Source organism: Hemicordylus capensis, chromosome 3 (genome assembly GCF_027244095.1).
Source record: "Hemicordylus capensis ecotype Gifberg chromosome 3, rHemCap1.1.pri, whole genome shotgun sequence".
NCBI lineage: Eukaryota > Metazoa > Chordata > Lepidosauria > Squamata > Cordylidae > Hemicordylus > Hemicordylus capensis.
The window spans coordinates 34317298-34342767 of record NC_069659.1 but is presented as its reverse complement, the minus strand read 5'-3'; the positions used below and the strand labels follow the sequence as shown (position 1 = coordinate 34342767).

General features: G+C 44.9%; 1 protein-coding gene across 2 annotated transcripts; it reads right to left on the bottom strand.

Moving 5' to 3' along the window:
* Positions 1–1070: 1070 nt before the first annotated feature.
* Positions 1071–24814, bottom strand: IL17D (interleukin 17D). 2 transcript variants are annotated; one of them, XM_053310195.1, is made up of 3 exons: positions 24701–24814; positions 21457–21752; positions 1071–3109 (listed from the first exon to the last, which is right to left on the bottom strand). In XM_053310195.1, the coding sequence occupies exons 1-3, from the start codon at positions 24719–24721 to the stop codon at positions 2791–2793; spliced, it is 636 nt and encodes a 211-aa protein (XP_053166170.1). In that variant the 5' UTR covers positions 24722–24814; the 3' UTR covers positions 1071–2790. The 2 variants fall into 2 exon arrangements, with proteins under 2 accessions (XP_053166170.1, XP_053166169.1); XM_053310194.1 differs by lacking the exon at positions 24701–24814 and adding an exon at positions 23966–24124.
* Positions 24815–25470: the final 656 nt, after the last annotated feature.

Below are 25470 nucleotides of genomic sequence, written 5' to 3'. Positions count from 1 at the left end.
TGCTCACGCACAGGCACACCAGGAACAGTGTTCTCTCTCATTTTTTTCATCTGTGTGCGGAATGAGTTTTGTTCTGAGTGGCACTATCAAGGCAGTGTGTGTGCATGTGCATTCAGAACGGGGCCTTCCTGATTCAACCTGAGTGGGATCTAAAATTAACTGCGCAAACATCCAAAAACTTGTAAGCGCATGCACATGCCTTAGGGAACACTGACCAGGAACATACTGCAACATTTTGTTGTAGGTCCATACTTGTAGGACTTATTTCTGAGTAAACATGTATAGGGTTGAGCTGCCAGTCATTTCACCATGTTGCATTTCCATTGAATTCAATGGGACATAGGGAGCTGCCATATACAGTGGTCCCTCGACTTACAAACTACTCGACATCTGAAGTTTTCGACTTACGAACGACAAAAATGGTCATACGCTTACGAATTTTTCGACATCCGAACAGAAACCATTGGCGGTTTAGATGCGGTTTCCTCGACTTACGAATTTTTAGATGCGGTTTCCTCGACTTACGAATTTTTCCAGACCTCCGTGGGTGAGCTTTTCGACTTACGAAATTTTTGACCTACGAACGTGCATTCGGAATGGATTAACTTCGTAAGTCGAGGGACGACTGTACTGAGTCAGACCCTAGGTCCATCTAGCTCTGTCTTGTCTACACAGACTGGCAGCAGCTTCTCCAAGGTTGCAGGCAGGAATCTCTCTCAGCCCTATCTTGGAGATGCTGCCAGGGAGGGAACCTGGAACCTTGATGCTCTTCCCAAAGTGGCTCCATCCCCTGAGGGGAACATCTTACAGTGCTCACACTTCTAGTCTCCCATTCATGTATAACCAGGGCAGACCCTGCTTAGCTAAGGGGACAAGTCATGCTTGCTGCCACAAGACCAGCTCTCCTCTTAAGGACTGAGGCTTGACTGACTTTTGCTGGATTGAACTTTGTGTGTAAAATGAAAGGTAAGTTTCATAGGAAGCCAAACACTGCACAAGATACAAGAGGGAACATGAAATAAGTATAGCCCTGATTATATTCCATTATACTCAAAAATAAACAAGCAAAAGTTATTTTACTGCTTTAAAAAATCGTAACACTGGGGAACAAAAATGTCTTTATCATTTAAAAAAAAAAGTCAAGTCTTGAGAGTTGTAAGATCAGAAGGAGTTAGTTATACTTTAAAAGCACAGCCTTTTCCACAGCCTCTGCAATAAGGATTTGGATGAGATTTGTCCAGTTCTCCTTTAATCTACTCACCAGGTTGCCAGGATCAAGTGGCTCAGGCTCTCGGACAAGCCTGTGCCCTGGTCAAAATGCCCAGCAGCAAAACGTCTCCCAAGAATTCTCCAAAAATGGCAGAGAACTCAAGGAAGGTGACTCATGGTCACGCTGAGCTTTGGAGCAGGCAGAAGCAACAAGGGTCTGCTCCCAAGTTCCATGGGATAGGAGAGTCTCCCTTAAGTCCCCTGAATGTGCCAGAGTGGAGGACTCAGGGGAGGGGTCAGTGGAGACTACAAATAATGGCTTTGCTACTGAGGTAAGCCAAATTTGTTGCATCCTGGAATTTATCTGTAGTATAAGCGTATGTTCAATTTTCCTGGGCTGCTTCCACGTCCCCAGAACTGCTGTTAGACATGACTTCTTAATTCATTTGATTGATTCCCACAATGAGTTTCCTAACCTCATTATTGCTCTGCATTGCTGGACAGTGCCCTACCATCATGCAGCTTTCATCTTCAACATGTGTAATATTTTCTGAAACATAATTTGTTGTTCGTTGTTTTCTGAAACTTAATTGGTCGACAAACATTACCAACCTCCTTGCTAAAACATGTAACTTATCCCTGCAATCAGGCTCTGTACCGGAGGACTGGAGAGTAGCAAATGTAACACCGATTGTCAAAAAGGGATCCAGGGGTGATCCGGGAAATTACAGGCTGGTTAGCTTAACGTCCGTTCCAGGCAAATTGATGGAAAGCATCCTCAAGGATAAAATTGTAAAGCACCTAGAAGAACAGGCCCTGCTGGGAGAGAACCTGCATGGCTTCTGCAAAGGTAAATCTTGCCTCACCAACCTTTTGGAGTTCTTTGAGAGTGTCAACAAGTGTGTGGATCAGGGTGATCCAGTTGACATAGTCTACCTGGACTTCCAAAAAGCTTTTGACAAAGTTCCTCATCAAAGACTCCTGAGGAAACTTAGCGGTCATGGGATAAGGGGACAAGTACATGTGTGGATTGCTAACTGGTTGAAGGACAGGCAACAGAGGGTAGGGATAAATGGAGAGTTTTCACAATGGAGGGAGGTAAGAAGTGGGGTCCCCCAGGGATCTGTACTGGGACTGGTGCTTTTTAATTTATTCATAAATGATCTAGAAGCAGGGGTAAGCAGCGATGTGACCAAATTTGCAGATGATACCAAACTCTTCCGGGTAGTGAAATCCAAAACGGATTGTGAGCAGCTCCAAAAGGATCTCTCCAAACTGAGTGAGTGGGTGACAAAGTGGAAAATGCGGTTCAATGTTGGCAAGTGTAAAGTGATGCACATTAGGATGCAACTGAGTAGGTGACCTGAGGACACTGAAAAGCATTCGTGTCTGGTGGCACGAAAGTCCTGTCTGTGGTGATTGTTCTTTGATGGCATGTTCACACATGCAGGGTACCACTTGATGCTGCAGAAGTCATCAAGTGATGCAGATGCATGTGTGAACAGGCTCCATCATTCCCTGAATGATGGAACTCCAGGGTCATGCAAAGCAACCTTTGTCATCAGATTTCCTTTGTATTCTTCATTCCAACGGTGGCTTGTCATTATGGGTTGCCAGCAGTTTCACAGCTTGCTTGTCTATGCTGGAATTTCCCCCCTCTGCTTCCTTTTCGTGTTCTGGCACACAGGTGCAGCCCACAGGGATGGTGACATAATCCTCAGTGTAAACATAGCGGCCTCCGGTGCAAGATGTGGTGCGGCGTAAGATGACAGTCGGCATAAACACTGGGGTGCTCCGAAAGTGGAAATTCTCCTCGCCGTAAACTCCAGTAAGGCAGCCTTTGCACAGGCAGTAGGCCTCAGGAATATACTTGGGGTACCTTGTTGGGTCATACGAAATTCTGCGCCAAGAGAAAAGAATAAAGATTCAATTTGTGCATTCTCCCCCCTACCTCTCCCCCCCCCACCCCGATCCTCCAAGCTCCTTATTTTAAGCCAGATGGAAAAGATTATGGCAAAATGTTGACAGTTGCTTTGCATTATATAATGTTTCTGTTATTATGCCAGGAAAAAGGAAAAGAAAGAACCCAGCTGCAGCTCTCAAAATCAAACTGCTTATTTGAAAACTGGAAAGAAAAATCATTGGACAGCTCCCTTAATGGATCAGCAACTGAAATAATGACACATTCAGTTCCCTCGTTTATCAAATGGGAAGATGGGTGCATTGGGCCCAATCCTCACCACGGAGGCACATCAAGGGTTTGTCTGTGGGTTTTCCATACCCCCGCCTTTGGAGATTCTGGAGAACCACCTAGACATTTCTTTCTGGGTGGATGAATCCCAGAGTTGAGCTTCCTTATGTCTCTGTCTCTCTCTTTTTAATGGAAAATAGCTATTGGGCCCCAGTTAGGAGCATGATGTAGGAACCAGGGTGCTAATATTTTCCTGCTTCACACAGGAAGCTGCCTTATACCGAGACAGACCATTGGTCGGTCCATGTAGCTCAGTATTGTCTACACTGACTGGCTCTTCAAGGTTTCAGGCAGGAGTCTGTCCCAACCTTACCTGGAGATGCCAGTGAGTGAAGCTGGGATCTTCTGCATGCAAAGCAGATGCTCCTGCAGAGAGCTATGGTCCTATCCCTTTAGGAGAGTATCTTAGAGAGTTCACATGTAGTAACCCATCCAAAGGAAACCAAGATGGACCCTGCTTAGCATAGGGGACAATTCATGCTCACTACCACAAGACCAGTTCTCCTCAGTTGAGAGGATAGCTTGCTTTTATTTATTTATTTATTATCAAATTTGTACACTGCCCCAAACTTTTGTCTCTGGGCAGTTAACAATAGCGGTTAACAATAGGTAGTGATATGAATCACTACCTGCCTACCAGGCTGTGTACTGTAATGTTTAAGGACTTTCTTGGCTTTACTTTCAATGCATGCCTACTTAGAAGTAAGCACCATTGCTTTCAATCAGATCTTTTCTCAAATAAGTGTGTACAGAATTGCAGCCTTGATTAAAAGGCTGTGCAATTGCTTTTTTTTGTTGTTGTTGTTCTTTTGCTGCTGTAAATATGTCAAGGAAAATGGTCAAAGATATCTTCCCCAACTATGGTTGGTAGATATCCAGAGCAAATAGAACTCAACTGGAAAGTGCAGCTACTAATTTGCATATGCAAAATTATTTTCAAGCCGATTTACATAATATGCAAATTAGGCATCCAGATTTGGAAAGCCAGAATATGGCAACCCTATCCCTTTCACCATTTCAGGGGTAAGAAGGCTGTAGATGATTTTCAGCAAGAAAAGTTTGGAAGGAAAGGGTTAACTGCCCTCCTGATATCCAAGTGCCCCAATGGATGTTTTAGGGAGAAAAAAAGAGACATATATGGGGAATGCCAAGCACAGGATTTGCTCACATCTTTAAAGAAATCTGACCGAGCCCTCAGCTGTTGACTGTAATGTTCCAGGCTTGATCCGCTACAACTCATTTGCACTCATGCTGTGCCAAAAGCCATTGTGGCTGGGGATGATGGGAGTTGTAGTCCAATAACATCTGGGGATCCAGGTTTGAGAACCACTGCTATGAGCCTATTGTAACTACAACTGAGCACTGACTTTGCCCAGAGACAAGGCATTCATCATTCCATGCACTAAGAAATCATGAGAAGATGCAATCCAGTTCTTCCCCCAGTTCCATCACCCACCACCTCAGGATAAGGGCTTGGCAACTTCAGCAAAGAACCTGAAGCTGATCTGGAATGGAACACAAGGCAGTGCAAGGACTTAAAGGGAGGAGTGACAGAGTAACCAGAGAAAATTATTATCTTAGCAGAAGCTTTCTGAATTTATGGAAATGAACTGAGATGGAGAAGAGAGAGGCAGGCCTCCATCTCAAAATCTAAGCACAATTATTATTTATTAAAATATAATATATATGCATCTGACTATATTTTCCTTAAATTCCCAGTATTGTCAAACCAACAGCTATGAAAAAAGTCCTTCTGCTTTTTATATAGCAGTGCAAAAGTTTGATTCATGGAAGATTCTCTCCACCACCACCACCAGGTCCTGTAAAGCAGCTCCTTCAAACTAAGGAGATGGGAGGAGGAGATGTGTTTAACCCTTTCCTTCTCAGCTTCTCAGCTGTTTGCTCAAAATTGCCCCCAACTGCTCACCCCAAGGGAGCAAAGATGCAGATCGCTGTATCTTTTATCTCTCAGAAATAAAAGCAGCTTGGGATCTTGAGGACACAACCAGCTGGGAAGGAAGGGGTTAAATCACTGTCATTCCACACACACACACCCTTTGGACCTCTGCTCAGTCTGAAGCCACCCACAGCTGGAAAGGGAGCCCTCATGGGCAGGGGGAAAGAATCACAGAGCTCTGCTAAAGGGGTAGTACTGCCCTCAATCCAAAGAGGGGATGTTGGCCAATTCACAGATGGTGTCTAACAAACATTGGTTTGGGGGAGACGTTGCTGCATGGAAGTTCACTAATAAAACCAGAATGGAAGAAATTGGCTTAATGCAAAGCCAAGCTCCATGCTCTGGGACAAGCCTGGCAAGCGCCCCAACGTTGCGTGGCTGGTTGCTGTGTTTGGCGGCTGAAACTGACCTCTGGCCTCAGATGGAACACAAAACTTCATCCAACTTTTTGCAGCTTATGGCCATATGTGGAGCAGAAAGAATTTTCACTGAAAATCTTGACGCTTTGCATCAAGCTTCACTGGCTAGGCACAGACATGCCCCTCTTTAAAAAACACACCAAAATTCCCCCAAAACGTAGGACTTTGGGCTAGCTGTCCAAAGATTGTCTTTGGTAGACAAGCCCTAGACTAATAGGGATTTCCAGGGGCGTAGACAACATTGTGTGAACGGGTTCAAAGAATCCAGCCGCCAATGGTAGGAGCCGCCGAAGCCCACCGGTGGGGTGTGGCTCAGGTCCCAGAAGAGCCTTGAACAAACCCCCGTGCCCCTGCCCGGGCTACCAGGAGCCCCGAGCAAGTGCTTGCCTATCCTTCTCAGGTGCAAAAGGGGCGTGGCCTCAAGCTCCGAGCGAATACTTCCGTATCATTTCAGGCAGCATTTGCTGCCTGAAAGCATCTATTCTCCCTTTCTCTCTCTTGGGGAATAGACGCTTTCAGGCTGCAAACGCTGCCTGAAAAGGATAAGCAAGCCAGTGCTCGCTCAGGGCTCCCAATAGCCCGGGAGGGGTGGGGTTGTTTGGAGCACACCCCGTGCGTGTGACATGACACGCATGTGACACCTTCAGAGGGGCCACCGCTCGGCTGGCTCCACGCCTGGGATTGTCAACTTGTTCTCTGCCACAAGATGTGGTGTTGGCTACTAGTTTGGATGGCTTTAAGAGGGCTTGGATAACTTCGTGGAGGAGAGGTCTATCAACAACTACTAGTTGGAGGGCTATAAGCCATCTCCAGCCTCAGGGGCAGGATGCCTCTGAGTACCAGTTGCAGGGGAGTAACAGCAGGAGAGAGGGCACAGCTTCAACTCCTGCCTGTAGGCTTTCAGCGGCATCTGGTGGGCCACTGTGTGAAACAGGATGCTGGACTAGATGGGCCTTGGGCCTGACCCGGCAGGGCTGTTCTTATGTTCTAATACACCCATGTCTCTTGAGTTCATAATACATTTAATAATATTAGCCCTATTCACATGATATGGCCAACAGCCCTGTGCACACAGGCACAGTTATTCACACGTTACGTTGAACAAAAAGACAGCAACAGACTTTCTATCTGTGCCATGCATTTGAGGGACCTGTGCTCGGTACACTTGTAAAATAAGTGCAGGTATAATGATTCACACAAAAAAAGTGTGTGTGTGTATAGACATCTGTACACTCCTACAACATTATGTCTGAATAAGGCTATTGCAATAGCATTATGCAAAAGTCTAAAGGAGACCACCTACTCCACCTGTTCACAATCGAATGCAGTCAGACTGTAAAGAAAGGGGATGGGGGTGCGGAGAACAAAAGGAGGCTAGAGTTTTATCCCTCTGTCTTAATGAGGCTGGCACGTTTTCTGCTTGGCAGCTCTAATAGCTGCCTGACACAGACAAGACATTTTCTGTGTTCACACCCCATTTTTGTGTTCACACCCAAATTCCAGCAGAATTCTAAAAGCAGCCGACATCTTTCTTGTTATCTTTCAGGCACCAGAGAAAAGTCTATCCTGTTGCTCTGAGTTTTGACAATTAATACTTTGTTTAATTTCCTTGTGGTTTGTTTTTGAGCTTGGGATGTGGAATGTTTTTCCTAGTGGCTGAATTATTGAATTAGCCTCAGTGGGGCTTATGCAGAAATAAATTTGTACAACTTGAAGGTGCCAGAAGACACTTGATTGCTCTTCTTTTTTCTGCAACAGGCCAAAACACGCCCCTTGCTGGCCACTAAATACGGTCACAACTCTTTACCCTGCTGCTGTTTTGTTTTTTGCCTACGTATTTTATGATGCATCTTATTTTAGATTGTTATTGTTAAGCTGCCCCAAGAGTTAGTTTGCAGAAACATGGCAGGTACTTTTTATTATAATTATTATTTCTGGCTGACATTCAGACTGACACACCGGTGCTTTCTGTCTGGTGAGGGACGAGGGGTGATTTTTGTTGGATTTTCCAGTGCATCAGCCTTTTGCACCAACTATCCTAATGACCACTAGGGGGATTGGGAGTAGAGATAAAGAGTGAGGGTCTCCCTAGCTGTTCTTCCTGTCTCTACTATATATGACCCCTGATATGACTCTTCAGTTATTCCCTGTTGAGAGTCAGAATCCCTTCCTTTCCTCTTAGAGAGCAGATGGAAACATCTCCCTCCCTCCCTACCTATTCATTATGTAGTTCTATAGATTAGGGTTAGGTCTTTCCTATCCAAAGTGTACTTCACCAATAAATACTTAGTATTTAGTTCTATAAGAATCTCCACGTGTCTTCTGTAAGTAGCTGCAACAACTAAACTCCTCATTCTACACTGTAACTGTAGTGGCTAGCTTCTTTAGTGCACTGCTAATTAACTGGTGGATAAATATTACAACCCCCAACAATTTTTGATGCTTTTTTCTTCCCTCTGCAGTCACTAGTGCCTTCAGAAACAATGTCCCTGAGCATTCCCCAACCATCAAGGACTTTGTTTCAGGAGGCACAGACAGCTGTAAAGGAAAGGGGAGACAATCACCCCTCCTCCCTCATGGGACAGAAAACACTCTCACAGAAAACACTCTCTCTCTGCAGGGTAGTTTGGATGTCAGCCAACATTTTTGTTTGTTTGTTGGCCAACATGACACACGGGGTTCAGTCACTGGAACAGTCCACGCCGGCACGACTGCAGATGTGCAAGCAGCCCTAACGCTGTTAAGAACAAGTGATGGTGCACACAGCACTACTGCCATTATTTACATTTGCCACAATGGGAATAACTGCGGTAACATAGGAAGCTGCCTTATACCAAGTCAGACCATTGGTCCATCTAGCTCTGTACTGTCTACTCTATACTGACTGGCAGCAATTCTCCAAGGTCACAGGCAGGAGTCTCTCCCAGCCCTACCTGGAGAAGACAGGGAGTGAACCGGGGACCTTCTGCATGTAAGCAGGCAGATGTTCTCCCCCTGAGCTATGGCCCTATTCCCTAAGGGGAATATCTTACAATGTAGTCTGCCATCCAAATGCAAAGCAAGGTGGACCCTGCTTAAGCCAAGGGGACAATTCATGCTCACTTCCACAAGATCGTCAGCTCTCCTGCACTGCTTGTGGAACTGCTAGTTCTTAAAAGCGTCAGGGCTGCCTGCACGTCCACAGCAGCCCCAACACAGAGCATTTGGGTGATGGACCACCATGTTAGCCATTATCATCACCATTATTATTCTAAGTGACCAGTTGAAGAATTGAGGCTGGCCTGCAGTTCCTATGGCGTTCATCTCATCACTCTGGAATGGGGGGAGGGGGGAATGACCTCCTGGTTCTCATCACTGAAGCACAATTTGGCTTGCAGGCACTCTCATTCTGGGGCCTTCGAAAATCCAAACATTATTCAAAAAATAGGCGCTAGCTCAATATATAAATTAATGGCTAGACAAAATATGGACAATACACAGACTAGATGCCAAGTTTCAAGCCAGTAGAGGGGCTTATTGTAGTTTGCAGCTGAAGCACAACAATATAGGGAGATTTTTGTTCTCTTAGCTTCTTCCTCTTGAACAGCCCATTGGCTTTCGTTCATAGAGCTGGTATTGCAATCCTAAACATATTTTCATAGAAGCAAGTTAATCATTTTTGCCTCAATCCAGCTAAATTTAATTATAACCAAGGACCAAATGATGTGTTATGTATAACTTGAGGATTCTTTTTTCTGCAACTTTTTTTTTTTTGGCAGTCTAAATAAAATGTATTTGATTGTTGGTTTAATGACTTTGGTATCCTGCCTTTCACACACAATGCTTTTCAAGGTGGCTTTAAAAATAAACAAATCCAGACAGCCACAAATTGCCAACTACAAAAATAAAACCATTTAAAGCAGGGATCCTCAACGTTGGGCCCCCAGATGTTCTTGGACTTCAACTCCCATAATCCCCAGCCAAAGGCCACTGTGCCTGGGGATTATGGGAGTTGAAGTCCAAGAACATCTGGGGGCCCAACATTGAGGATCCCTGATTTAAAGTGATACAAAACCAGACAATTCGTAAAAAACAAAAACAAAAAGCAGCAACCAAAAACCCCAAAGTTAAAATATGCAGCTAAAAGCTCAGCAGGAGTAAATACAGACTCCACTAAAGCTTCCTTTTAAAAGTGAGTCTTCAGGGCCTTCTAAAATGTGGTCAGAGATGGAGCCTGAGGGATCTCTTTAGAGAAGAGCAGTCCATAGCTGCTGTGCCACTATTTTAAAAACCGTACAGTCAAAAGAGCAGTTTTTGGTCACCCCCCTATGCATGTGAAATGCCAGTGGGCCAGAGGGCAGGGCTGATCTTAAAACTCAGCACTAGGGCTATGTGGAGCAGACCCACTTTGGAGGATGGTGCTGCTTCACTTTGGGCCAAAACATTCCATCCCCCAAAGCTTCATTTCAGTCACCCTCCCCCCAAAATATCTGCAAGACCTGTTGCCCTCATCAGCAACAGAGCAGGCAGCATATTCCACAGTTTATATTTAAAATGACACTCCCCGCCCCCACTTTATTACCTCTAGATTCCTGGGAATGGCATGGTGCTCCTGGGAACTGTAGTTTCTTCCAAGCATTTGGTCAGTGCTGCAGCTTTAGAAAAGATTACATTTTCCAGAAGCACCCATGCTATTCCCAACACTCCAGAGAAAAGGAAAAGGAAACCAGCCTCATTTTAAATGCAATCCATGGAAGACGCTGGTTGCTCCCTCTTCACCAGGAGTGAAGACATAGGAATAAAGCAGCCTGCCCCTTGCCCAGTTCTGTGAGTAGTACTTTTAGGGGCAGGGGTGGGTGTGGCCTGAAGCAAAGCTCTGATGGGCTGAAGGATTTGGTCAGGTTTGCACTGGTTCAGCCCCACTGCCCCACAACCAGACAGTGCTTTGCTTGAAGCCGAAAGCCCAACAGGCTCCTGGACCTTTGCACAGCCCCATCATACAGTTTCGTAAGGGTGCAGTGCTTTATTTCAAAAAGTGCTTTATTTAAATCAATAAAAGTACTTTGCCCTGGATCATTGACAAACTCAGGTATGTTTAAGTTGCCTTAAAATACCTGGGACAAGCACACAGTTGGTTGATTAAAGGTAAAGTTGTGCCACTGAGTGGGTGTTGACTCCAGGTGCCCACAGAGCCCTGTGGTTGTCTTTGGTAGAATACAGGAGGGGTTGACCATTGCCTCCTCCCTCGCAGTATGAGATGATGCCTTTCAGCATCTTCCTATCTCGCTGCTGCCCGATATAGGTGTTTCTCATAGTCTGGGAAACATACCAGTAGGGATTCGAACTGGCAACCTCTTGCTCCCTAGGCAAGTTACTTCCCCGCTGACCCAGTTTTGATGGATCATATCTGATGGGCCTGATCCAGCAATTTGTTTTGGATGCAGAAACTTAGGTGCACGTGAACCTACCCAGTTCACCGTGGTTTCTTCATTTATTTCGATAGAAGGGGGTGATTAGCACACACATTCCTTTGTGCACTCAGAACTTTGGACTGGGTGACTGTATATTTACAAAAATGTCTAGAAAGGAATTAAAAGTGACTACCTTTTAGATTTCTAAATATATAAACTGCCCCACTAAAGACAAACAGCATTGAGTCTCATGAGGCTATCCAGTTATAGTTGCTATTGCTGATAGCAAAATTATACCCAGATTCGTCCCACCAATGTTTTGTTGCTCAGAGTGTCAGAAATGAATTAATAGTGATTCAAGATGACTGCAGTCTGCAAAGGCTTCCTACAACTTGGACTCCATTCAGGATGTCTGGAATTCCTAGTTTAAAGATTTGTATTCTTGAGGAAGAAAGCAAAGGCAGTGACAGCAGTTTGTGCAATACAGAATGGAGGCTGCAAAAAAGCAGAGTGAACAAGAGGAAAGGAGTGGAAGGCGGCAAAGACTTGCGTATTTCCCTGGAGAGAAATTAAATAAAAAGAGAAGTCTTAAGCTGATTTACTAAATCCGTTAACACTTTTGAAAATCTTTTTAAAGTCATGCTTAAAACCTATAGTGTATTAGGACTTGAAAAGCATATTCTAATTCTTAAATGAGTTTAACTGCTTGACTATAGAAGGAATCTTCCCCCAGGTCAGCAGCAACAACAACAAGCTCTTGGAGAGGAGAGCTGGCCTTGTGGTAGCAAGCATGACTTGTCCCCATAGCTAAGCAGGGTCTGCCCTGGTTGCATCTGAATGGGAGGCTTGATGTGTGAGCACTGCAAGATATTTTCTTCAGGGGATGAAGCCGCTCTGGGAAGAGCAGAAGGTTTCAAGTTCCCTCCCTGGCTTCTTCAAGATAGGACAAGATTTATTTTTTAAAAAAAATAGGACAAGATTTTTTTATTGAACCAACAAACTACCAAAGCATACAGTATGTTGCCTGAGAGAGTTTCCTGCCTGCAACCTTGGAGAAGCCGCTGCCAGTCTGTGAAGACAATACTGAGCTAGATAGACCAATTGTCTGACTCAGTATATGACAGTTTCCTATGTTCCTAACAAATATTTATATACTGCTTTTCAACAAAAGTTTTCTAAGCAGTTTACATAACTAAAGATGGATCCCTGTCCCCAAAGGGCTCACAAAAGACAGACACCAGCAACAGTCACTTTGCTGGGGGCGGATAGGGCCAATAACACTCCCCCGCTAAATAAAGAGAATCACCATGTTTAAAAAGAGCCTCTTTGCCCAGTTAGCAGGGGTTAGCAGCACCCTGATGTTTTTGTTTTGCCTTCTCCTGTAACATGACTCACTTACTTGAGACATCTAGATTTGTTAGTAGACTATTCCTTACATGAATCCCTAGCATTTGTGTCTTCTCTGAAGGCAAATTAAGGAGCAAATGGTAGTGGGGGGGGCAGGGGCGTAGCTAGGGGAGAGGGGGCCCGTGTTCATCCCTTTCTCTGACGGCCCCCCAGAGTGAGGGAGATAATGAAGAAACTAGGGAGGGATGGAGCTAGAGGGCCCTCAGGAGCTGGGGGCCCGTGTTCTTTGAACCCTTTCGCTCAATTATAGCTACGCCCCGGGGGGGGGAGAGAAAGGCTGTGATCTCAAGCATACTTACATGAGCACACTACTACTACTACTACTACTACTGAATAAACAAGCTTAAGAACCATCTTTAACGCAAGATCCTGGGTGCATTATGTATCTGCCTGCTCAATTTGACTAAGTGGAATTGCCCCACAGAGAAGGAAAGAATTATGATGGTGGAGCTGTTTCCTACAAATACACTGTGGTATATTTATTTCACTTATAGAAATATTTATACTGCACCTCATTAAAAATGGAGACAGTTTACATATCATAAAAGCAAAACATAAAAATCATAAAGCAATATAGTTAGGAACATGGCAACAGCAGATAAAATGATCCAACTAAAATTCCAGAAACAGTAGACAATAATTAAAATGCCTAGGCAAATCAATGTGATGTGCCTTTTCAAATAATGTCATCCTTTAGGCTCCAGTGGATATCTAAAAATCTTTGTGAACGATATCTGGGAGATGCATCTTTGCAAATGCCCAGAACAGATGTTCCAGATGGGGATTTCAGCATGAAATGTGTTTTACTTTGTTCCTCCATTAGGACACTAGACAACTTCTAGCTTAGCTTTCTTCTTGATGTGTTAGCTTTCCACATGCAGGCAGCACTTGGCATGAAGATGACATTTCAAACACGTATGCGTTCTTTGATGTAACATGCTTTTAAACACATTGCTTCCCTGCACCTTTGCAATGGCTTCACATCTTCTAGAGATAGGAACATAGGAAGCTGCCATATACTGAGTCAGACCATTGGTCGATCTAGCTCAGTATTGTCTTCACAGACTGGCAGCAGCTTCTGCAAGGTTGCAGGCAGGAATCTCTCTCAGCCCTGTCTTGGAGAAGCCAGGGAGGGAACTTGAAACCTTCTGCTCTTCCCTGAGCAGCTCCATCCCCTGAGAGGAATATCTTGCAGTGTTCACATGTGGTCTCCCTTTCATATGCAACAGGGCAGACCCTGCTTAGCTAAGGCGACAAGTCATGCTTGCTACCACAAGACCAGCTCTCCTCTGGATGCAAAGGAGGCACTAAAACAGCCCACCAACACAGTTCCGATGGATTCACTAGACCAAGAGCTCTAATGAACTCTATTGACAATACATGTACAGAGGTAGCAAATGCTGTTACTGAGCTAGAAGTCCAAAGGCTTATGTCAGGCCTGGCCTGAGATGACGGCCCTACGTGTGGATTTCAACAGATGCGCTGAAGCTCTCCTGTGAATTACTCCAGTTGCCTGAGCTAGGAATGCAAGCACATGGACAGGAAGACTGTAAACAAGGAGCAGTGATAAATGACAGCGTCTCAAACTGGGGTTAGGTGTCCAGGGAGGAACTGAAGGGGAAGCATTTAGGTCTGGATTTATTTACCAGCATCATTATTAATAATCTGGAATCTAAACAGGTCAAGCTAATGACATCTGGAGATGATATCATAGAGGGGGCTGCCGAGCAAGTCAACGAGGAGACAAAAAGTTATACAGGGAGGCCCATGAGGAAGGGAAACAAAGTAGACCTAGGCAGAAAGAAACTAACACGCAGTTCTAAGGACTGGTTCGCATCCTTGCTGTTAGAAAGGCCTGAAGGTCTCCTGCAACGGTCTCCACCCGTTCTCCCTTGCTACCTCTTATGCCTGGAATTCTCCTTCCCAGAGTGTGTGGTGACATATCTTCCTTTATAGCAAGGTTTGGTATCAGGGTAGCACAACTTTGGCCCTCCTGCAGATGCTGGACTACAACTCCCATAGTCCCTATTGTCGACTGTGGCTGGGGGATGATGGGAGTTGTAGGGTTGTGCTGGAGGGTTGACCGTTGTGCAGCCCTGGTCTATCCTTTGTTTGCGGCTGCACAAGTGAGAAGTGCAGCCCCTCCACCAGAATTGTCTAATGGAAAGCAAGAGAGAGAGAGAGAGATGAGAATGAATAGAAGCAGAAAGAGACAGGCAGGGAGAGAGGAAAAAGAAGAGAGGGAGGGAGGGATGCTGGAAAGAGAAAATGAGAAAGACAGAGAGATTGGGGCGGCAGGGTGGGGGTGGGGAAGAAAGCCTTGCAAATAATGGGAGAGAGTAAGGGAAATCTCTAAAACATTTTTTCCACACGATTACAAAGAATGAAGGGAAACAGTATTATATTATATATTATATTATATTATATTATTTCTCAATTTCTCGATGAAGTAGCAACCTACTTCATTATCTAACTCCACTGGCCCAACTGCACAAAAGCTTCATTTCCACGGCAATTTTTTTTTATTTTTTTTTTGCACTGCACAATACATGTCCAGCGGCACTTTAGAATAAACCTTGCTTTGCATATCTCTGCACCTTGCTCTGTACGGTACCAAGTACACTGGCTGATGTTCTGTGCAGCTGTTGTGTGTTCTTTCAAAGAGTGTTCACGCAGCTGCACAAGCTCACTCATGCACAAACACAGTTGTGCAGTGACTAGTCTTCTCGGTTGCTGCCCCAAGACTGTGGAATGCACTCCCTGTTAAGATACGATCCTCCCCATCTCTGGCAATTTTTAAAAACCCATCTGAAAACCCATCTATTCACCCAAGCTTTTTCAGCTTTTTCAAATTTGTAGGTTTTAATTTTCTGGTTGATTTTAAATTGTTGAATTGTTTGTTGAATTGTTTTAAATTTTATATGTGTTTTAATTGTTTTAAAATTGTTTTATCTAACTGTTAACCACCCAGAGACAAAAGTTTGGGCAGTATAACACAATAAATAAATATTGTGTTTTAATAGTTTTAACATTTTAAATTTTAATGTGTTAATCTTTTTCTTGGTTTTTATTGTCTTGTAAACCGCCCAGAGAACTTGCATTTTGGGCAGTATAAAAATGTGATAGATAGATAGATAGATAGATAGATAGATAGATAGATAGATAGATAGATAGATAGATAGTCATTATTTCAATCGCACAATTCCAGTGTTTGCACAACAGCATTTCTGCATAATTCTATGAATTATTATTTTTTTTACGAGCAAGCGAAGCTCCTGCAGTGCTAACGACGCTCATAGGAAGCTGTGCAGAACGTCAGCCACTATATGCATGATACATTTTTGTGGCCTGTATTTCAGCCATGCGGGACAATCCAACAGAGAGTTTTGAGCTTAAGCCCATTGAAATCAATGGGCTTAAAGTGAACAATTCTCTTGGCTTCTGGCCCATATCCACAGGCAGCCTCAAGGCACTCCTGCGTGGCTTTGCATTAGGACTCTGTTTAGAGTTGTAAAATGATCAGCATTCCTTTTTAGAAACTCAACACACTTTAGTTTCTAAATACACTCATTGACATCTCTTCTTTTCAAAAAATCAGTTCACGCCAAGGCATCTAGTATAAAGTACGTTCACACTAATAAGTGAGTATAAGGAGAGTGGACACATTTTATACTAGATGCAGTGGTGTGAGTTGATTTTTTTTAAAGGTAAGAGACGTCAAAAAGATGTGTTTAGTTTCTCGACAGGAAGGCTAATAACTTTGGACCTGTATGGAATACCTTCGAGGCTGCCAGTGGATACAAACCAACAGAATTATGTGCTTAAGCGCATTTATTTCAATAGGTTTCAACCCAATTAATTCTCTTTGTTGAACGGTGACCTGTATGTTTCTCACATTGTGGTAATACAATCATTACAAGAGGCCTCTTCTCTACAGGATGCTGTAATGGGATGGGGGTGTTCCTGGCCTATCACATAGGCTCTGTTTCATTTCAACTTTATATTTGTTCCTTCTGTAACCAGTAAAGCTTTAAGATGACAAAAACGTACGATCAGTGGTCGCAAAGGCTGGCTTTCTTAGCAGCTGCCTACAGTAGGGGTTCCTGACACTGGGTCCACAGATCAGCCACTGTGGAGGGGGCTAATGGGTGTTGTAGTCCAACAACATCCCAGAACCCAAGATCAGGAACTCCTGGCCCACGGTCTCAAGGAGGGGGAACCATCTTCCATGCTCACTGCTCCTTTCACATTTGAAAAGGGTTCTCATCTTGCGGCACCTTTGCACTGGCCCTTGGAAGCAACAGAAGCAATGAACACCCACGACAGCTCTCAGAATCAGAAATGTGCCCCTAGAATTCCCTTCTGCACAATGCTGCTCCCCCAAGCAGCTGAGACATCTGCCCAGTCCAGCTAAGGGGGTTTCTGTCTGCATATTCCTAGTTGGGCAAGGAACGATGCAAGCAAATGCTGGCTTTAAGTAGTTTTCCTGTTCAGATCTACCTGCTGGGGCATGTTGCGGGTAACACCAGTCAGCTCTTAGGGAGAGGGAGAAGGAATCTGGTTTAGTCCTCCACATTCTCCTCTCCTCACTGCCAAATAACTGGTGTTACTAATAGTCTGAGAAGGCTTTACATGTATGGTCCAGGCTGCTGTATGTGCACCCAACTGGACTAGGGGCAAGTATGTGCAATAGATCAGAACCAGTGTTCCCTCTAAGGCATGCGCACATGCCTGCACTCACAAGTTTTTTGATATCTGCTCAGTTAATTTTAGATCCTGCCCAGGTTGAATCAGGAAGGCCCCATTTTGAATGCATGTGTGCACAAACTGCCTTGATACTCCCGCCCAGACCAAAATACATTCTGCACACAGATGGAAAAAATTAGAGAGGAACAGGCCCAAGGCCTGCCTGGTGCAGCATCCTGTTTCACACAGTGGCCCAACAGATGCCTCTGGGAAGCCCACAAGCGAGAGATGAAGGCATGCCCTCACAGAGGCGTATCTAGGGAGAATAGCGCCTAGGGCAAGCACTGAAATTGCGCCCCCGTCCAAACATCTGACACCCATCTTTCAGATAACTTTACCATCATATCAGCTGAAAAATACAAGTCAAGCTCATTAATCTTTTAATATTTCAAAAACTATTTAGCAGTGGATGTAGCCAGACCAAAAAATGCTGGAAAACTACAAATTTCAGTGGGGCTCATGAAATACCCAAATACTATGTGGAGGTGTACTTGGGAAAACTAATGTCTAATTCTCTACTATGCATTGTAGCATCACTATTACATAAGTTTTAAAAATAAATGGAGAATTTGCCTTTTCCCAGATACTTTGAAAATAATTAAAGGATATGCAGAGTAAACTGTGTCACTGCTTGGAATATATTGTAGTATTTCAGAAAGACACATTTAACTCACTTATCACAAGAAGCAAAGTAAGAGCAAATGAATACAATCCTAGCTCATAAGCTTCAGCTCAGTATTCACAAGCCCTGATTCTCTGTACATAGTGCCAAACTGAATATGTGTACAGTGACATATTATATTAATTTAAAAAAAAACAAAAAAAAAACCTGTAGCCCCTCTGGGGGCTTCCTAAAGGCTGTGGGGTGGGTCTGCAAAGGTTCCCCCTCCCCTCAATATATTCCAAAATGGCAGCTGAAAACAAAATGGCTGCCGTGCATGCTCAAATGGCCTCTGCGAGGCCTGGCATGGCCTAGGGCCTCACAGAGGCCATTTGAGCATGCACAGTGGCCATTTTGTTTTTGGTGGCCATTTTTAATTTTTTTTTAAAAATTAATTTTAAAAATGGCACCCCCCCTTCAAGTGGCGCCCGGGGCACGTGCCCTGCCTGCCTACCCTAGATACGCCCCTGTGCCCTCATCTCTTTCCATTTGATGGAAAGCATTCTCAAAGACAAAACTGTGAAGCATATAGAAGGACAGGCCCTGCTGAAGGAGAACCAGGCCAGCGTGGCGTCTGCAGAGGTAAATCTTGCCTCACCAACCTTTTGGAGTTATTTGAAAGTGTCATTGTGTATATAAAAGTGATCCAGTTGACATAGTATACTTAGACTTTTAAAAAGCTTTCAACAAAGTTCCTCAACAAAGACTCTTGAGAAAACTTAGCAATCATGGGATAAAGGGACATGTCCATGTGTGGACTGGTAACTGGTTGAGGGACAGGAAACCAAGAGTAGGAATAAATGGACAGATCTCAAAATTTAGGGAAGTAAGAAGTGGGGTCCCCCAGGCATCTGTACTGAGACCAGTGCTTTTTAATGTATTCATAAATGTTCTAGAAGTTGGGGTAAGCAGCCAAATGGCCGAATTTGCAGATGACACCAAACATTTAGGGCAATGAACAGATTGCAAGGAGCTCCAAAAGGATCTCTCCAAACTGGGGGAGTATGCAACAAAATGGCAGATGCAGTTGAATGTTAGCAAATGTAAAGTGATGTATATTGGAGCAAAAAAACCCAACTTCACATTTATGCTGATAGGGTCTGAGCTGTTGGTGACTAACCAGGAGAGAGTCCTTGGGGTCATGGTGGACAGCCTATTGAAAGTGTCAACACAATGTGCAGCAGCTGTGAAAAAGGCCAGTTCCATGCTTGGAATCATTAGGAAGCGGACTGAAAATAAAACTGCTAATATCATAATGCCCTTATACAAATCTATGGTACAGCCAAATTTGGTGTACTGTGTACAGTTCTGGTCATCATACCTCAAAAAAGACATTATAGAACTGGAAAAGGTGCACTTTCCTTACGATGTAAATCTTCAACACCTGGGACTTTTTAGTTTCAAAAAAAAAGATGACTGGGGGCGATGTGATAGAGGTCTATAAAAGTATGCATGATGTGGAGAGAGTGGATAAAGAGAATTTTCTCTCTCACACACATGGCACTAGAACCAGGGGTCATCCCATGTAACTGACTACCAAGAAATTGAGGACCGACAAAAGGAAGTACTTTTTCACACAACGTATAATTAACCTATGGGATTCTCTGCCACAAGATGTGAGGACAGCCACCAGCCTGGTGGCTTTAAGAAAAGCTTAGATAAATTCATGGAGGACAAGTCTATCAATGGCTACTAGTCTGAGGGCTATAGGCCACCTCTAGCCTCAGAGGCACGATGCCTCTCAATACCAGTTGCAGGGAAGCAACAGCAGGAGAGAGGGCATGCACATACCTCTTGCCTGTGGGCTCCCCAGAGGCATCTGGTGGGCCACTGTGTGAAAGAGGATGCTGAACTAGATAGGTCTTGGGCCTGATCCAGCAAAGTTGTTCTTATACCGTAGCCTTGCCTCATAAGGAAGGTGCTCTAGGCCCCTGATCACCTTGGATGCCCAGCTGGGTTGCACAAGCTTTCTCAAAGGTGGGCAGGGAGAGGCCAGTAGGGTGGTATTTCAACTGGCAAGGGAGGCCTATCCATTATGAAGAGAATGTAAGTGCCAGAACGCGGATCTCTGACTTTTACATTCCTTTTGGAAAGTAAAAAAGGAGGTCTATTAATAAGATGACTGGTTTAAATCTGCTTAATTCTGATCTCAGCACGTTTCCAATTCTGTTGCTCGTCCTGATGAGTCAGGAGAAGGGGCTCTCTTTGGCTGATAACAGGATGGTTCCAATGCGGTGTTGCTTTAACGCATATCCATCAACCATCAGTAGTGCTGAAATAAAGAAATATGAAAAATTTGGGCAAAGAATAAATCCTATTTTGGGTATTTCCACATACGTTGAATTTTTTCATTGAGGTTTAGCATCTTTTTTTCTTCCTTGCAAACATTATTTCTAAATATATTAATTCTGGTTTGAAAGACCATATTGAACAAGTGACTGTTTTTAATCTCAGGATTATTATTTTAGAAACTAAACCAGGCAGAAGGCATGCCACAAAGCAAATGTTTACTGGTGGTCATTAAAAAGCAATATTTGCATTTCCCATACAAGGTACGTAACACAAATGTTGCTGTACATTCACAATATTGTCACAATAACTCATCTTTCTAAAATTAGACACGATCTCCTAGACATAATTGTTTTGTAGTCTGTTTTGCCTCGCATGATACATTTATGCGCATTTAAAATAGCATCTTCCCAAACATTAAGGCCAGGCTAAAAATATGACAGCCTTATAAATAATTGCTGGAGGGTGGTGGTGGTGGCATCACCCACCTGATCATTCATGCTGCTCTCTTAATCTGCTGTCTTACCTCAGGGCTATTCACTATTCAGTTAAAAGAGTGAAGGTAAGTCAAATACAAGTGCAGATTTCATAGTGCTGTTCCAGTTAAAGTGGGACAGCACTACACAAGATGTACGGATGGCTCATTCTCCCCTTCTTTCCCAACAGCTAACGGCGCTATGGGAGAAGCACCATTGTAGCCCTAGGGCATCTGAAGAGTCCCAAACTAACAGTGCAATAGTATTAGCATGTGTGGAGCAGAGTGTCAACAATCTCCCCTTTCTCCCAAATTATATCATCCAAAAATATGTCCCCGAGAGCTGCACAGCCCTCAGGGACATATTTTTGGGTGGCACAGAGCATTTCCTGAGGAAAGGGAGGTCACTGAAATTTGCCCCCATCACTGAATCAGTGGAGCTAGTTTAATTTTTCAGGAACGCCCATGCTTCATTACTCAGGATTTCAGCCAGTAGCTCTAAGGCTTCTTAAAAAGAGCATGGAGGCGGTGTGTCTGGTTTTCTCATTTCTCCTAGTCTTGAAGCCACTGACACTGAGGAAGGGGGGGATAAGCATGCTCCTCTAACTAACATATTAATGGGGAGGGGAGAAATGAATGGAGTTCAAGTTACCTGTAAGACCAAGGGGAGACACTGTTGAGATTGATGGGAAGCCGGTATTTCTTGTCCACAGCAGCCCTGCTCCCTGCTGGACAACTGATGTTGTGATCTTTTTCGAGGGGCTCCAACTGCAAGGTGTGGTGGAATGCACTGAGCATCCCAGCACTCAGTCTTCCATAAAGCTGCTCCAGAAGCTCCTCGGGCCGGTCAGCACAGGTTCGGGTCCGCACCGGGCGCTTGCTCACCTTAAAAGCCTCCAACTCGGGGAATGGCAACTCACACAAGAGAAGCCCAGCAAGCATCCACACCTATGAGCAGAAAAAGGAGCAGAAACAGGGTTGCCAACTGTCCCTCATTACGCATGATGTCCCTCATTTCAGGGATGAAACGTTGGTCCCTATAGGGACAGCATTTGCCCCTCATTTTGGTGGTGGAACGAGCAGCTTCTTATTTTGAGAAGTTTTTGGTTGAAAAGTAGTATAACTTGAATGTTCTACATAATGCTAACTTGGCAAAGAGGCACTTTTTACCATGGTGATTCTTTATATTGAGCAGGGGGAGAGTAACTGGCCCTATCCACCCCCAGCACAGTACTTCCAGTGACCGTTGCTGGTGTCTGTCTTATGTTTCTTTTTAGACTGTGAGCCCTTTGGGGACAGGGATCCATCTTATTTATTTATTTGTTATTTCTCTGTGTAACCACCCTGAGCCATTTTTGCAAGGGTGGTATAGAAATCGAATAAATAAAAATAATAAAAATAATAAATAATAACAATGCTGACATTATTCAATAGCATATAATTCAATTACATATACGTCAATGATACTCAGGCTCTTGATTACCCCTGCATACACCTCCCAGCGCTGCGCCGCCCCCCGCCCAACAGCCAACATCCCAGAACTTGTGTCCCTCATTCTGGCAATGAAATGTTGACAACGCTAAGTGGAAAGGATGTCTCTAGATATACATTTCCATATCCTCCACTTTTTGAGAAGGAGAAGACGTACACGAGTCTCAGTTCACAAGGTTTTCCTCAGAATGTAATTGGCAAGCCAAAGGAGCCCGGTGGCATGCCTGCTAAATAGTTCTTGAGATTTATAGTAAATGTATAGTAAAGAATCAAATGGAATAATATATTCAACATGCACTTTTCTCGATTCAGAAAGAACATTTATTTTATTTATTAGATTTTTATACCGCCTCACCCAGATGGCTCTAGGCAGTTCACAAATATAGAAACAGATAAAAAACAAATAAATGACTCAAATAAATAAATAAAAAATTAAAACCAGTTTAAAATCATTTCAGTACACACTAAAGGTCAGACAAAAAAGATATATATTTTAGGGCTCCTTTAAAGGCCACTAAAACTCTTAAGCCTCTAATATCCATAGAGAGCACGTTCCAGATCCCAGGAGCAGCTACAGAGAACACCTGATCCCAAGTTACTGCCAAGCGAGCTGGCAGCAGCCGGAGACAGACCTCTCCTGAGGGCTTTAGAGTGTGGTGGGGATCATACTGAAGAAGGCATTCTCCCAGGCACTAAGCCATTTAGGGATTTAATGGGCGGGGAAGTAACCAGCCTAGAGAGCAGGAGGCTGTTGGTTCGAATCCCCGCTGGTGTGTTTCCCCCAAAATGGGAAAAACTCCTATATTGGGCAGAAGCGATATAGGAAGGTGCTTGAAAGGCATCATCTCATACTGCACAGGAGAAGGCAATGGTAAACCCCTCCTGCATTCTACGAAGAAAACCACATGGCTCTGTGGTCACCAGGAGTCAACATCAACTCGACAGCACAACCTTTCCTTTCCTAAATCAGAACTTTGTATTTTCCCAGAAACATATCGGCCACCAGTGCAGCTGTTTTAAAACAGGCATAATATGGTCTCTCTGAGAAACCCGAGAGACCAATTTGGCTGCTGTATTTTCAACTCACTGAAGTTTCCAAACAACATACAAAGGCAGCTCCACATTCAGCTCATTGCAGTAGTCAAGCCGAGAAGCTACCAGAGAATGCACCAGTTTTCACACAGAGTGGTCAGACACTTGCATTCAACTTCAAGACACATAACACAATTTACTTCATTTATATCCCAGCTTTCATCTATATCTCACCTTGCCTTGTATTTATTACATTTATATTATTTATTCTACATATTTCATTTATGAACTTTCTTTCATGCCAAAACTCAAGGCAACATACATGGAATTCCCAAATGGTTCCCCACTCGAGCACTAACCAGACTTGGACTGCTTAGCTTCAGCAAGGTGGCTGCCTGACATCCCTTCAAACTAGACTTTCATTCATTTTTATTTATGTATTAATTAAAAATTAATATTTATTCTCCCACCTTTCAGTTCACAGAATGCATTAGGTGGCTGACACAACATACCAGAGACTACTTTAGCAAAAGGCAGAAGTATAAACACACATATATTTTAAAAAACGATTAGTATAATTCAAACACAACTGATTGTGCTACCACTGTGCAACCACTGGCGCTGTGCATATCACTCACCAAACGGAGAGTCCCCATGTTCAGCATTCATAGCGCACCTGAAGAAGCGAGGGAGCGGATTCAGGCTCCCATCCACCAAGAGTGCACGTGCGGCAAAAGTGGACGGCGAGGCGCTTTTCATTCTTTTGCATAACCCCATGAAATATGCATCCAATGAAATTGATCGGCAAGGGATTTAAGACGAGCAGAAGAAGACATTTCTTCCTGAAGGGCATAATTAGCGGGTGCAATTTGCTGCCACAAAACGCAGTGATAGCCACTCGCTTAGAAGGCTTTATTTAGAAGGTGATTAGGCACACGTTGATGGAAAAGGAGAGGTCCGGAAGGAAGACCCGGGGAGGGTCAGGGTCAGAATGCCGCGGAATACAGCAGCTGAGGAGCAGCGGCTCCTTAGCCTTGCCCGCGAAGATCGCCACCGGCCACGCTTTGCGCTCGTGGAGAGGCGGGTTCGAGGTCCTTTTCCAAGCCGGCTCAAGCCCCCGTGATGCGCAAAGGCGGCACCAGGACTGAGCAGAAGCAGCAAGTGGCAGCGCGCGAGCACGGCGCGGCGCGGCTTTGCATGCACGCCCCAGGGAGTGGGGGCAAGAGACGCGCAACTCTCCGCGCGGGACCCCGCCAACAGAAAGCAAGCCACAGCCTCCCACGCTGGGTCGTGCGCGCTCCAGCGAGGGGCAGCGATCGCAGCCGGATCCCACCCCGCTGTCCGCCTCTCCCGCCTTCCCGCCGCCTCCTTACCTTGGCCGGCGTCGTCGCCATAGTGGCGGGAGGCAGAGAAGCAGCTGGGAAGCGGCGAGAAGCGGGGGCTGACTGCGAAGCCCAACTGGCTGTCCTTGGCTCTCGCGGTGGGGGAGCGGGAGGAAAAGTTGGAAGAGTGCCCCGCTTCGCGCTGCGTCGCCCCCGCTGCCTGCCGGTGCCAAGATCATTTTCAGCACGACTGCCGAAGGGGGCTGCTGCTCCGCCGAGCTTTGCCGCGGCTGGGGTGTGACTTCAGCGGGAGGGGTGGGTGGACGGGCGGCGGAGGGCTGGCTGAGCCGCGCCGGTGGCCGCGTTACACCTCGCTCCTCGTCCTCTCTAGCAGCAGAGACTTGAGGGATTCCGAGAAGGCGGAGAAGGTCTTGCCTCGGTTCGCCCGTTGGACAAGCAAGGAAACGTCCAAGCTGCTGCGTGCTTTTTACATGGAGACTCGACTCCCAAAACTTGTAATGGAATCAGAGGGGGGCTCGCCCCCCTCATCTTTTGCTATCCCCCCCCAATGCTTTAGAAGGCTACGGGGACACGATATTGGACGGGGGTGGGGTGCGGATTTTATTAGGGGCGCCTCCCTAGCAACCCCCCCCGCCCCTTAATTCAACATTGTCCAAATCCATCATCTGTTGACATTCTAGATTGCGCTATAAAATCACAGATCCAGAGTCTCGAGGCATCTATGCGGTGCAAAATCTAAAGTACATAATCCATCCAAGGCGCAAATCCTCACAAGCGGCACCATCACACCACAGCTCACA

Coding starts and splice junctions, on each gene's coding strand:
- IL17D (XM_053310194.1), bottom strand. CDS start 23,992: ATGCTGAACATGGGGACTCTCCGTTTG. Junction 21,753..23,965: donor ACATGGGGACTCTCCGTTTG/GTGAGTGATATG, acceptor TTCTGCTCATAG/GTGTGGATGCTTGCTGGGCT. Junction 3,110..21,456: donor GTCTCCCCTTGGTCTTACAG/GTAACTTGAACT, acceptor CTCTTGGCGCAG/AATTTCGTATGACCCAACAA.